The sequence below is a fragment of the Mustela nivalis genome, assembly GCF_964662115.1.
Source record: "Mustela nivalis genome assembly, chromosome: 11".
Classification (NCBI taxonomy): domain Eukaryota; kingdom Metazoa; phylum Chordata; class Mammalia; order Carnivora; family Mustelidae; genus Mustela; species Mustela nivalis.
In genome coordinates, this window is record NC_139030.1 from 19,960,012 (window position 1) to 19,975,148 (window position 15,137).

Sequence of the window (15,137 nt, forward strand, 5' to 3'; positions counted from 1 at the left end):
ATGACCTGAGCTGAAATCAAGACTTGGGAGCTTAACAAACTGAGCTACCCAGGCACCTCTAGACTCAATTGTTTTTTTAATAAAAAACACTAAGACTTCAATATGTGCAAATTTATCAAAGTGTCTACTATTTTCACTGAACAGCTGGAATTTCTGGAGAGTACCAAATGCCTGCCAGTAGAGGTGGGCTGAAGTTAAAAGGAAAGAAACAGTAAAGAAAGGAGAGTTAGGAGGGGCAAGATGGCAGAGAAGTAGGAGATCCTGTTTCAGCCCATCCTGAAGTGAGCTAAATATCTACCAGAACACTCTGAACACCCAAGAAATCAGCCTGAGATGTAAGATTATACACTTCTGGATCTCTATGGGGGCAGGAAATCATCAGTGGAGAGGTAAAATGGAGGGGAATGCTCAGACTGATATCGAAGGATAAACAAAAGGGGGAATGAGCCACCAGAAGTGACTTACTGGAAAGTAATACCCCAGTATGAAATTACCCTGTGCTTGGGGACCAGCATTAACCTGGAGTCTGCTTAAAAGCACTCAAAAAGAGCAAAATTTCTTAAAGGGCAACTGTGGAATTGGGTGGCCATGGGCACAGTCCTAACCCATGGACCCAGGATAGCCAGTGCCTGTGACCATCCATGCCAGAGAGAGTGCAGCACAGCCCCAGTCCATGATCCCTGAGCCCCCAGCTTTCCACTGCTTGTGCCACTGCTTGGCCACTGCTTTCCACTGCTTGTGCCACTGCCACCCGCACGTGAGAGAGCCTGGTGTGGGCACCAGCCAGCAGTCTCTAGGTCCGCAGCCTTCTGCCACCTGCTTTTGGGAAGTTGCAGTGTTCAGCGGAGTTTGCAGAGGGGGAGTCTGTGTATTCTGGACAATGCAGGGGGGAGCAGACTGAGGCTTCTCTCTGAGACCGAGGACTGTGTGTGGACAGTTTACTTTTTGCACTAACGCTCCTGAAAGCCTGCAAAAAACTGCCCAAGAACAAAAACCTCAAGTACAAAAACCTGAAAAACCTAGTTTCCCCAGAGCCCAGCCCCTTGATAGGGGGCAGGGTGACTCAGCCGAAGCAAGACCCACTGAAAAACAATGCAGCATGCCCCTCCCCCAGAAGACAAGCTAAAAGAACAAGAGGACAATAACCACAGGGTCCCCATAAAACTGTAAAACCCCAATATCAGGGGAAAACAGTATATTAAGCCCCCGGTATTGCCTTCAAACCTGTATATTTCACAGATACAACTTTTCTTTTTAATTAGTTCTCATGGTTTATCTTATTTTTTTAACCTACTCACTATTACAACTAGATATTTAATACAACATATTGCATAATAACTTTTTTTTGTTTTTACATAATAACTTTTTAACTTGAGCTTTTTTCATATATATACCTGGGGTTTTCTTTTTTTTTCTACATATATATAGATATGAGCTTCAAGGTAATTCTTTTTCCCTATTCGATACTACCCCTATATATAAGACAGTTTTAATTTCCCTGTATCTCTGGGAAGTTGGGTCCTTTAACAAAGATAACAAGATACACCCAGGAAGTACTGAAATAACCTTCCTCACCCACATCAAGGGTTTATAACCACCTTCCCATCTTATTCTTCTGTCAGTGTTTCTGTGCATTTGTTTTTTGTTTTTGCACTGTATAAATTTATTCTTGGGGTTCATTTTGGGTGGGTTTTTCTTTCTTTTTTTTTTTTCTTGTCTCTTACTTTTGTCAGTCTTCTTGTTTCTTCATTTTTGGTTTATGTACCTTATAAACTTTACTTTTGGAACTCATTTTGGCTGTTTTTTTTTCCTTTTTCTCTTTCTTTTTTCCTTTTTTCTTTCTTTTTGGTGATGACTTCCCATTGTTCCAAAACTTTCCAAGGGACACCTTGACTGTATCATGGTTGATATATTCAGCTATACATCACCTCAACCCCTCTCACAAAAATGACTAGGAAGAGGAACACCCAACAGAAGAAAAATTCAGAGACTTTGACCTCTGCCACAGAACTACTGGATATGGACATAAATAATACATTGGAAATGGAATTCAGGGTAAAAATTGTCCAGGCAATGGCTAGGTTGGAGAAAACCATTAGTGGCAACATAGAATCTCTAAGGGGGAAGTGAGATCCAACCTAGAAGTTTAAAATGCTATCAAAGAGATCCAATCTAATCTAAATACTTTTAACAACTAGGGTAACCAAGGCAAAAGATCAGATTAGTAATCTAGAAGACAGAAGATAGAAAAGCAGGATCAGGAGGAGGCCTGGAACAAACAACTTAAAAGCCATGAAAACAGAATTAGGGAAATACGTAACACAACAAAACGTTCCAATGTCAGAATTATTGGGATCCCTGAGGGGATGGAGAAAGAGAAGACTAGAAGATATAGTTGAACAAATACTGGATGAAAATTTCCCTATTCTGGGGAATGGAACAAGTGTGTGTGTCCTAGAGATAGAGAGGACACCCCCCAAGATCAACAAGTCTAGAAAGACTCCAGACACTTAATTGTGAGATTCACAAATCATAAATTCAGACAGGAGGTCTTAAGGGCATCTGGGGGAAGAGATTCCTTATGTACAAAGGAAGAACCATCAGAATAACGTCAGATCTGTCCACAGAAACCTGGCAAGCCAGAAAAGACTGGCAAGACATATTCAGGGCACTAAATGAGAAGAATATGCAGCCAAGAATACTTTATCCACCAAGGCTGACATTCAAAATGGAAGGAGAAATAAAGAGCTTCCACAACTGGCAACGTCAAAAACATTATGTGACCACCAAGTCAGCAGTTTAAGAAATACTAAGGGGTGGTTCTATAAAAGAAGAAAGAACCCAAGAGTGACAGAATAGAAAGTTCCAGAAACAATGTATAGAAATAAGGACTTCACAGGCAACATGATGTCAATAAAAACTTATCTTTCAATAATCATTCTCAATGTGAACAGCATAAATGCTCCCATAAAAAGGCATAGGGTTGCAGACTGGATAAAACAATAGGACCCGTCCATATGCTGTCTCCAAGAGACACATTTTTGAACCTAAAGATACATCCAGACTGAAAGTGAAAGGATGGAGAACCATCTTTCATGGCAATGGGCCACAAAAGAAAGCTGGGGTAGTGATTCTCATATCAGATAAATTAGATTTTTAGCTAAAGACTGTAGTCAGAGATACAGAAGGACATTACATCATTCTTTTTATTTATTTATTTATTTGACAAAGACACAGCAAGAGAGGGAACACAAGCAGGAGGGGTGAGAGAGGGAGAAGCAGGCCTCTCACAGAGCAGGGAACCCAATGTGGGGCTCTATCCCAGGACCCCGGGACCATGCCCTGAGCCGAAGGCAGATGCCCAACGACTGAGCCACCAAGAAGATCTAACAATTGTAAACATTTATACCCCCAATACAGGAGCAGTCAACTACATAAGACAACTGTTAAACAAAATAAACAGTCATATTGATATGAATTCATTAATTGTAGGGGATCTTAACATGCCACTCTCAGCAACAGACAGATCATCTAAGCAGAAAATCAACAAAGAAACATGAGCTTTGATTGACACATTGGACCAGATGAACCTCATAGATATATACAGAACATTCCACCCTAAAGCAACAGAATAGTCATTCTTCTCGAGCACACATGGAACTTTTTCCAGAATAGACCACATACTGGGTCACAAATCAGGGCTCAACCAATACCAAAAGACTGAGATTATTCCCTGCATATTCTCAAACCACAATGCTTTGAAACTGGAACTCAATCACAAGAAGTTTGGAAGAAATTCAAACACTTGAAAGCTAAAACCACCCTGCTTAAGAATGTTTGGATCAACCAGTAAATCAAAGAAGAACTTAAACAATTCATGGAAACCAACAAGAATGAAGACACTTTGGTCCAGAATCCTATGGTTATGGCAAAGGTGGTCCTAAGAGGGAAATAAATTGCCATCCAAACCTCACTCAAAAAAACCCTGAAATATCCCGAATACACCAACTCTCTTTACACCTTAAAGATCTGGGAAATTAGCAACAAATTAAGCCAACCCCATGCACAGGAAGGGATTAGTTAAGATTAGAGCAGAGATCAATGAGTTAGAAATTAGAGATACAGTAGAACACATCAGCAAAACTAGAAGCTGGTTCTTTGAAAGAATTAATAAGATCAATAAACCACTGGCCAAACTAATCCAAAAGAAAAGAGAGAGGACCCAAATTAATAAAATTATGAATGAAAGGGGAGGGATCACAACTAACACCGAGGAAATAGAAACAATCATCAGAAATTATTATCAGCAATTATATGCCAATAAGTTAAGCAACCTAGAAGAAATGGATACATTTCTAGAAACCTATAAACTACCAAGACTGAAACAGGAAGAAATTGACAACCTGAATAGACCAATATCTAGTAACGAGGTTGAAGCAGTGATCAAAAACCTCCCAAAAAATAAGAGCCCAAGACCTGACGGATTCCCTGGGGAATTCTACCAAACATCCAAAGAAGAAATAATACCTATTCTCCTGAATCTGTTTCAAAAAATAGAAACAGAGGGAAATTTTCCAGACTTTATGAAGCCATCATTACCTTGATCCCCAAACCAGGCAAAGACCCCAACAAAAAGGAGAATTTCAGACCAATATCCCTGATGAATATGGATGCCAAGGATCAATAAGATCCTAGTGAACAGGATCCAAGAGTACATTAAAAAGCTTATCTACCATGACCAGGTGGGATTTATCCCTGGGATGCAACAATGGTTCAACATTCATAAATCAATCAATGTGGTAGAACATCTCAATAAGAGAAGAGAGAAGAACCATGTGGTCCTCTCAATTGATGCAGAGAAAGAATTTGACAAAACACAGCATCCTTTTTCTGATTAAAATGTTTCAAGGTATAGGGATAGAGGGAACGTTCCTCAACTTCATCAACTCTATCTATGAAAAACTCAGAGCGAATATCAATCCTCAATGGGAAAAAAAGCTGACAGCCTTCCCTTGAGATCAGGAACACAACACGGATGCCCACTCTCAATACTCTTGTTCAACATAGTATTAGAAGTCCTAGCAACAGCAATCAGACAACAAAGAGAAATAAACGGTATTCAAATTGGCAATTTGAATTCAAATTGGCAATGAAGAAGTCAAACTCTCTCTCTTCGCAGATGACATGATACTTTATATGGAAAACCCAAAAGACTTCACCCCCAAACTACTAGAACTCATACAACAATTCAGTAATGTGACAGGATACCAAATCAATGCACAGAAATCAGTTGCTTTCTTATACACTAGAAATGAAAATAGAGAAATGGAAATAGAGAATGATTCCATTTACTATAGCACCAAGAATCATAAGATACCTTGGAATAAACCTAACCAAAGAGGTAAAGGATCTGTACCTGAGGAACTACAGAACACTCATGAAAGAAATTGAAGAAGACACAAAAAAGATGGAAAAGCAACCCATATTCACGGATTGGAAGAATAAACACTGTTAAAATGTCTGTACTGCCCAGAGCAATCTATATTTTCAATGCCATCCCGATCAAAATTCCACTGGCCTTCTTCAAAGTGTTGGAATAACAATCCTAAAATTTATATGGAAACTGAAAAGACCCTGAATGGTTAAGAAAATGTTGAAAAATGAAAACAAAGCTGGGGGCATCATGTTGCCTGATTTTAAGCTTTACTGCAAAGCTGTGATCACTGGGTCTCCTGGGTGGTTCAGTGGGTTAAAGCCTCTGCCTTCAACTCAGGTCATGATCCCAGGGTCCTGGGATCGAGCCCTGCATCAGGCTCTCTGCACAGCGGGGAGTCTGCTTCCTCCTCTCTCTCTCTGCCTGCCTCTCTGCCTACTTGTGATCTGTCTGTCAAATAAATAAATAAAATCTTTAAAAAAAAAAAAAAGCTGTGATCACCAAGACAGTATAGTACTGGCCCAAAAACAGACACATAGACCAAAGGAACACAACAGAAAGTCCATATATGGACCCTCAACTCTATGGTCAAATAATCTTTGACAAAGCAGGGGAAAATATCCAGTGGAAATAAGACAGTCTTTTCAATAAACGGTGCTAGGAAAATTGGACATCTATGCATAGAAGAATGAAACTTGACCATTCTCTCACATTATACACAAAGATAAACTCGAAAGGGATGAAAGACCTCAACGTGAGGCAGGAATCTATTTAAATCCTAGAGGAGAATATGGGCAGTAACCTCTTTGACATCGGTCACAGCAACTTCTTTCAAGACACATCTCCAAAAACAAAGAAAACAAAAGCAAAAATGAACTTTGGGGACTTCATCAAGATAAAAAAACTTCTGCACAGCAAAGGAAACAGTCAACAAAACAAAAAGGCAACCCACAGAATGGGAGAAGATACTCACAAATGACACTACAAAGGGTTGATATCCAAGATCTATAAAGAACTCCTCAAATTCAACACACACGAAACAGATAATCGTGTCAAAAAATGGGCAGAAGACATGAACAGACACTTCTCCAAAGAACACATACAAATGTTTAAGACACATGAAAATCAGGGAAATTCAAATCAAAACCACATTGACATACCAGTTAGAATGGCCAAAATCAACAGGACAGGAAAGTGTTGGAAAGGATGTGGAGAATGGGGAACCCTCTTACACTGTTGGTGGGAATGCAAGTTGGTACAGCCACTTTGAAGAACAGTGTGGAGATTTTTTAAGAAATTAAAAATAGAACTAACGTATGACTCTGCGATGGCACTACCAGGTATTTACCCCAAAGATACAGATGTAGTGAAAAGAAGGGCCACATGTAACCCAATGTTCATAGCAGCAATGTCCACAATTGCCAAACTGTGGAAAGAGCGGAAATGCCCTTCAACAGACGAACTGATAAAGAAAATGTGGTCCATATAAACAATGGAATATTACTCAGTCATCAGAAAAGATGAATACCCAAATTTTGAATCAACATGGACGGGACTAAAGGAGATTATGCTGAGTGAAATAAGTCAAGCAGAGAAAGTCAATTATCATATGGTTTCGTTTACTTGTGGAGCATAAGGAATAACATGGAGGACATTAGGAGAAGGAAAGGAAAAGAGAATTGGGGTAAACCAGAGGGGGAGATGACAGATGAGAGACTGTGGATTCTGAGAAACAAACTGAGGGTTATGGAGGGGAGGGAATTGGGGGGATGGATGAACCTGGTGTTGGGCAATAAGGAGGGATGGAGCACTAGGTGTGATGCACCTAGCATTAGGTGTGATGCATAAACAATGAATCTTGGAACATGTAAAATAAAATAAAATAAAAATTAAAAAGAAGGGAGAGTTAGGGGAACAGAAAGAGAAGCTTTCTGTATCGATATTTTGCTAAGGTAACTCTTGAGTGTCGCAGCCAGCAGAAAGGACAGGGAGGAACACAGGGACAGGAAGGGTCCATAAACAGTCTGGCATCCCACGATGAGGCATGACAAGGAGGTGAGCTGCTGGTGATACCGGACACTCATTAGGCCCAGCCCCCTGTGTGTGGGAGCTGTAATACTCCACACCACCTTGCTGGCCCTCTGTGTATCCCTGGATGGGGAGGGTGTGGTCCACCCTCCTTCCAACTCTTCTATAGGATGACCGGCCCAGTAATTGTGTCCATCCCTTCTGATTATAACTTCCATTTTTCTAATTAATCAGCAATATACTAGCAGTTTTCTTTACTTTTGCAGTGATTGGCTTTTGGTCTCCTGCAGTCAGGGGCCATTTCAGTCTGTGCCCCCCAGCTTGCTGAGGAGTAAAAGCAATGGATAGTGACACATGATTCAGCCCAGCCTAGGTGGTGTTGTTAGAGTAAATATCTAAAGAAGTAGGTTATGAATGATATGATCTTCCCTTACCTGTCTCCGCCAGGCCAAACCTCAGGACACTTTAGATCTGTGCCAGCTTTTAAACAATGACTTGGCTGCCACTGTTGCGAACCACCCCAAGAGGTTTGTGGGCCTGGGCACATTGCCCATGCAGGCCCCCGAGCTTGCTGTTAAGGAGATGGAGCGCTGCGTAAAGGAACTGGGCTTTCCCGGGGTCCAGATCGGCTCCCACATCAACGAGTGGGACCTGAACGCGCCGGAACTCTTCCCTGTCTATTCCGTGAGTATGCGGGGTTACCTCAGCCAGCATGCGGCAGGGCCAGGCACGGTGCTGGGTGCTGGAGGGCAGAATAGGAATATGTCACCTCCCTGGCAGGGGGGAAGAAAGATGCCTGATGACATGCTGCATATAGCAGGAAATATGGAAAGAGTTCTCCAAAAGGAGTGGGCCATACCACTAGAAGAGAGACAGGTGGAAATGCTTCACAGGCCAGCCCGGAGTTAGCCAGGGAAATCTCACTTCCTTTCCATCTCCCATGCTCTCTTTCTACCCTTTCATTTGGACGCTGAAATATTACCCTCATCACAGCCATAGTACAAAAGGCGGTATTAGTGACATGCAAAAAAAAAAAAAAAAAAAAAGTATTTATTTTGCTTTAGAAAAAAAAAAACTTATCTTTCAAAATCATGAAGTTGTTTTCCAGGTGCCTGAGTGGCTCAGTCAGTTAAACACCTGCCTTCAGCTCAGGGCATGATCCCAGAGTCCTGGAATCCATTCCCCAACAGGCTTAAGCGGGGAGTCTGCCTTTCCCCCTCTCTCTCCATCTGCTTCTCCCCCAGCTCATCCTCTCTCTTGTTCTCTCTCTCAAATACATAAATAAAATCTTTTTTAAAAAATTATGAAGGGATTTTGAATAAATTCTGGAAAATACAGAAAAGCATAAAAAGGAAAACAAAAATAACTCATAATCCCACTACCCAAAGATAATCACTGTTATTATATATTCATTTTGTAATGATTTTTTTTTCAAAGATTTTATTTATTTATTTGACAGAGAGAGATCACAAGTAGATGAAGAGGCCGGCAAAGAGAGAGAGAGGGAAGCAGGCTCCCTGCTGAGCAGAGAGCCCGATGTGGGACTCGATCCCAGGACCCTGAGACCATGACCTGAGCTGAAGGCAGCGGCTTAACCCACTGAGCCACCCAAGCGCCCATTATATATTCATTTTGTTTGCATTTTTCTGCATATATCTATATTTTAATGAAATCTGAATTCTATTATACATGTGATTTCATATCCTAATGAAGAATTTCTAATCTAAATGAAAATTCTAATCTAAATGAAAATTCTCTAAATGCATGAATTTTAAATAACTGCCTAATGTTTCAATATATGGATATGTTTTGATTTATTTAACCAGTCCTCAATTAATATACTCTTTATGCCATATATTTTGAAAATGTATAATTAATACATGTAACAAAAACAATGCCATCAAAATATTTGGTGAAACTAGCTGGTGAGTATATGGAAGTTCATGGTACCATTGTTTACAACTTTCTACATTTGAAATTTTGTGTTATAAAGTATATTTTCAGGAATTCAGTGCCATTTTCATCTTCCAAGTATACAAATTAAGTGTCCATAGTCCCATGGTCCTCTCCAGTCCTCCTCTACCCTTCTGTTCTTTCTGTAACTAAGCATGCTTTTCTTCATATCAGGAATCAAGATGCATAATTCTACATTCAATTGCATTTTTATTTCTTTATTTCTAGAATGATAATAGTATTGCTTTCTATTATTTTCATTGTAAATGCAAAATCTTCAATAGTGAATTAAATAGATGTTGGTGGGGATGCCTGGGTGGCTCAGTCAGTTACGCGTCTGCCTTCAGATCATGATCCTGAGATCTTGGGATCAAGTCCCACATCCGGCTCTCTGCTTAGGGGGAGATGCAGTCTCTCTTGGCCTGCCTTTCTGGCTGCTTGTGCTCTCTCTCTCTCTCACTGACAAATAATTAAACAAAATTTTTAAAAATAATTTTAGGGGCACCTGGGTGGCTCAGTGGGTTAAGCCTCTGCCTTCGGCTCAGGTCATGATCTCAGGGTCCTGGGCTCGAGCCCCGTATTGGGCTCTTGGCTTGGCGGGGAGCCTGCTTCCCCTTTTCTCTCTGCCTGCCTCTTTGCCTACTTGTGATCTCTCTCTGTCAAATAAATAAATAAAATCTTAAAAGAAAAAAAATCACAATTTTAAAAAATAATAAATAAATAGATGTCGGTGTACTGCCCAGCACTATAACCACAGATCATTTATTTGTGTTTATTGAGCCCTGCCTACATGCAAAAATGTTTCCATGTTGAGCATCTGGGTGGCTCAGTTGGTTAAGCAACTGCCTTCGGCTCAGGTCACGATCCTGGCATCCCAGGACTGAGTCCCACATCGGGCTCCCAGCTCAGCAGGGAGTCTACTTCTTCCTCTCCCCTTTCATGCTCTCTCTTACTCTCTCTCAAATAAATAAATAGAATCTTTTAAAAACAATGTTTCCATGTTCATATCTATGGACACTGCCCACCAGTTAGGGTGTTACCTGTTAAATTGCCTCCCAATAACCTGAAAGATTTAATGTTCCTCTAAATATTGAACTCCCTGAAGCTTATTGGCTGCAGGGACTGAGCTGAGGCAGTGAATGTTTTCTAGAAACTTTAATGGGCTTTGAAAGAGGATTTATTTACTTGTGCATCCAAGTTGTTTCAGCACAATGTGAGCAAGCCTTCAGCTGCAAGTCATTTTATTATTCACTGGGATTGGGTTTATGAATTACTAAAGAGCTCAAAAAGCAAGAGTGGTCTGTTGTGGTCTAAATGGATATTTTCATTTGTATGACTCACTCAACAAATCACTCATTCTAAATAGGCTGTTTTGGGGGCTGCTGATCTCTCAGGGAATTCAGGAGAGTATCCTGACCCCAGCAGATCTGTGATATCCTGGGGCTGGCAGCACATTCATTCGACTAGCAAGACTTGACAGCCTCACTAGTCTCTAGCTTGCATCAATAACATGGCTAAAACAAATGATAGGAGTTACCATGAACCAAGTTGGCTTTGTCATTTCAAGGGAGCCTGGACCTCCAACGTGTCTAGCCATCTCCTTTATTTCCTAGACCTCCCTCGTTAGTGAGTGAACCCAACCATACATGCTCAGGTCAGTTTTCAAGCACAAAAATGTCCTTAGTACAAATATGAGGCAGACAGACTGGCAGTGGCAGACTGCCTGCCTCTCCCATGTATCAGACACAAGACCTGAGTAATTTACCTAGCCTCTAACTGCTTTAGTGTCTTTCTCTGTAAAATAAGAGTAATAAAAATGCTCATCTCAGAAAATATTACGCTAAGTGAAACAAGTCAGAGACAAATAAATACCATATGATCTAAAAGAAAAATAAACAAAGACAGTGATATACCCAATGGACACAGAGAGCAAACCAGTGACTGCCAAGGGGATGGGCAAAATGGGTAAAGCAGAGCAGGGGGGATACTTGGATTCCAGGTATGAAATATGTAAGTCACAAAGATGAACAGTCCAGCATAGGGAATAAAATCAATACTGTAATGGTGCTGGATGGTGACAGAGGGCAGCTTCCCTTGTGTAAGCACAGCATAAGGCAGAGTTGTCAAATCACCATGCTGTACACCTGAAAGTAATGGAACATTGTGTGTCAACTATATTTCAATTTTTAAAAGTGCTTATCTTATAAAGGATTAAACTAGTCAACAATTATAAAATTCTTATAACAGCTTTGGCATACAGTAAGTTCTTAATATGAGTTATCACAATTTTGAGAGTTTAGGTGACTTCTTTTTGGGTTGTCTACATACAGAAGGGATCAAGAGTAATTACTAATTTGAATTGGAGAAAAGCACCATCACAGGTGCATAAATAACATTTTATCCTAATAAGGAGTCAAATCCCACTGAAATACCATGATTTTGTGCCTTTGTCAACCTCAACCCATCCCAAGAAGTTAACTCTGCCTGCATCCATTATCAGAAACTAATTACCTCCTCTCCCTTCTTCCCCAGAACCTGATGAAATTAGAAGTCCATTCTCCAATCTACCCCTTGTCTGCCACTTCCAGAATCTCTTGTTCTCCAATAATTGCATCTCCATTTTTAAAATGCATATGTCCAGGGACAGCTGGATGCCTCAGTCAGTTAAGCACCAGGTCATGATCTTAGGGTTGTGAGATCAAGTCCTGCATTGGGCTCAATTGTCTCTCTCCTTCTGCCTTCCTCCACCCTCTCCACTGCTCCCCCACTCAGCCAACTAGCACACCTTTCTCTCTTCTTTAAAAAAATAAATGAAATTTAAAACTAAAAATAAATAAAAATGCTTATGTCCAGAACTCATATTACATCACCCTATTTAGCCCACATATTTATATGTAAAGGTAGAATGAATCCCTCCAGCACCTCAATATATTTAGGTAAGAAATAAATTAAGGAAAATTGGTTTTGAATCTTGTTAAGCACTCAAACTCAATGCTCATTGAGGGAACTTTTTCAAATTAAATATTTTGTTGAATAAAAGTCATTCCATCCAGATAGGATTTCCAGTTCCCAGAAGGACCTGGAATGGGGTTGCCCATGACATTCATTGCAGTACCTGTGGGGCTGGAACTGAGAGCTCTTGACTTTCTAAAGTCATCTCATTCACAACAGACTGTTCAGGGACTCAGCTGGGCTCCTGAGGCTTTGTGAGTACCTGTAGACCTCCAGAAACTCCCAGCCAGTGTTGGACTCTGTGTGACCAATGGCTTGGGTCAGGCCAGCCTGCTCCAGTTCAGTCACGGCCTCTGGCCCCCACCTATCGCTTCTTCACTTTCACATCCTCAGGTTTCCAAGTGGGAGAAACAAGGGAACACTCTAGCCCTGACTCAGTGTACAATCTGAACAGTCCTCCTAAAAGAATGGATCAAGTAGGAACCAGCAGAGGAAGCTTCCCCTGCATTTAAGGCATGGGATCAGTCCTTGAGCATTTTGCTCTCAACTACAACACTTGAATACTGGATGTTTCTTGTGACTTGTTTTGCCAAAAATATATTAAATTCATTGACCTCCATGGTAAGTCCACCAACCCCCTTGTTAATTCTAAGAGGCCTTCTTATTTTCTAAGCAGGAGGAGAATTTCTCAATGCTTCTTTTATAGAGATTAAGAAACAATTTCAAAAATGTTTTAGCTTATTTATTCAAATCAATATAGACCCAGAGAAAAAGTCTCCCTAAAATAGTGCCCTATATTTGCTGGTTCATCCAAATAACAGTCCTTCTCTCTCCCTCTCTCTCTCATTGCTTCTTTAAAGGTGGCTGAAAAGCTGAACTGCTCCCTATTTGTGCACCCCTGGGACATGCAGATGGATGGACGGATGGCCAAATACTGGCTCCCTTGGCTTGTAGGTTTGTATCAGCTTGGTTCTAAAAAAAGAGGATCAAGTTTTTGGTTTTTTCCAATTATTTCTGGAACCCTCCTATGTCAAAAAGAGAAAGTATGAATAATTAACAGGATTGCGAGTTACTGAGCTCTTGGATAAATGCTATATATATTACTTCAATATATACATATCCACATAAAACTCTATGAGGATGACATTATAATAACCGTTTTATAGGGAAGAAACCGAGTCTCTGAGTGGTTAAATAAGTTGTCCAAGTAACACAGTTAATAAATGAAAATGGAATTTACACAAATCTGTCTGACTCCAAAGCTACCTCACTACACAGACTTCCAAAAAAGCTCCAAAAATAAGTAACCATACCTGCGTAATAGAATTTTTTAAAGAGCCAACAAGCTCTTGGGCACCTGGTTGGCTCAGTCAGCTAAGTGTCTGCCTTCAGTCCAGTTCATGATCCCAGGGTCCTGGCACTGTGCCCCACACTGGGCTCTTTGCTCAGCGAAGAGGAGACTGCTTCTCCTCTCCTCCTGCTGCCACTCCCCCTGTTGCGTGTTCTCTCTCTCTCTGTCAAATAAAAAATAAAATCTTAAAAGAAGAGAAAAAGAGTATCCGCTCTTACAATGAGAACACTGGAGTTAACAAGTAGAAGGTCAACTCCCACCACCCTAGATTGTAGATGACCCAGGCTTTCAATTTTTCTGTTATCTGTTTCTTTCTGCTGCTCTTTGTTCCTGCTCTATCCATTCATGATTCCACATGAAGGTAAAGGAGAGGATAAGAGGAGAGACCTCTGCTTGGCCTATCCAATCTCCTTATTACCCCCTGATAACAGGAAATGGAGACAGGTGGCAATTCTGTGGTCACAGGTAAAAAGTGCGGCTCATCTACAAATCCAGAAGTGGGTTTCCCAGTTGAAAAAGCAGTGGATTTTCTTTAGGGAGGCCATTATTCCATTCTCTCTTCAGCCCAGTTAGTACAAGTAATGATAAAGTAACCAACATGAAGAACTAATGGAGCAGTATACTGGAAGTAAGAAAACTGAATTTCAGTTCCAGCTAGGCTGTAGTTCTCTGTATAACCTGTGGCAAATCACTTCACATTTTCAGGCCCATTTCTCATGTGTAAAGTGGGAGAGCTGGTCTTCACTATCTTTCTGCTCTGGCATTTTGTGTCTCTCTGATTGTTTTTAGAGACCAATGTATTTAGTAAGGCAGCTTCCTACCCATCCTCCGCCAAATTTTTCAGCAAGAATTAGCAGGAAGAGACAACCTAAAAGGCACCAATGCTGTCTAGTTCCAAAGAAAATCCATCCTAATTCAGACAACACTTTGACTAGTCCCACAAACTTATTTGTATTACAACTTCCCACATGAAAAACAGAAGAACATTTGCATAAAGAGACATTTCATCATTCATTTATGCAACACGTATATATTGATCCTTTCCAGCATGCCAGGCCCTGTACCAGGCAATGAGGACATTGACATGGACAAAACCTCTGCCTTCCTGAAGCCAATGTTCTGGTTAGAAGAAAGAGATGACAAACAGAGACACAGTTTATAAACAAACAAACAAAGGCTAATTTCAGAATTCTATTCTGGATACAAAAGTAGTCATCAGCCGATTGGAGAACTCCCAGTAAGGGAGGAACATGATGCAACTGACACTGTAAATATTCCACTTTGGTTCCTGTATAGAGAATGGATTATGTAACTGTGGTCCAAATAATTAATGGAGAGCAGAATCACAGGACCAAAAGGAAGTGATGCTGTCCATCCTCTTGCCTTCAGGAAGCTCTGCCCACAAACCACTCCCAGACA

The 15,137-nt window shown here is 40.7% G+C and overlaps 2 protein-coding genes across 4 annotated transcripts in view; one reads left to right on the plus strand and one right to left on the minus strand.

Annotated features, from left to right (window-relative positions):
* LOC309843684 (uncharacterized protein) overlaps nucleotides 1-15,137 on the minus strand; it is a 190,792-nt gene that overhangs the window by 129,137 nt on the left and 46,518 nt on the right. The gene's annotated exons all lie outside the window — the stretch shown is intronic.
* ACMSD (aminocarboxymuconate semialdehyde decarboxylase) overlaps nucleotides 1-15,137 on the plus strand; it is an 87,124-nt gene that overhangs the window by 38,636 nt on the left and 33,351 nt on the right. Inside the window, exons 5-6 of the mRNA XM_082689335.1 lie at nucleotides 7,910-8,146; nucleotides 13,228-13,321. Of these exons, the coding sequence (XP_082545461.1) occupies nucleotides 7,910-8,146; nucleotides 13,228-13,321 (331 nt within the window). The remainder of the gene's footprint in view (nucleotides 1-7,909; nucleotides 8,147-13,227; nucleotides 13,322-15,137) is intronic.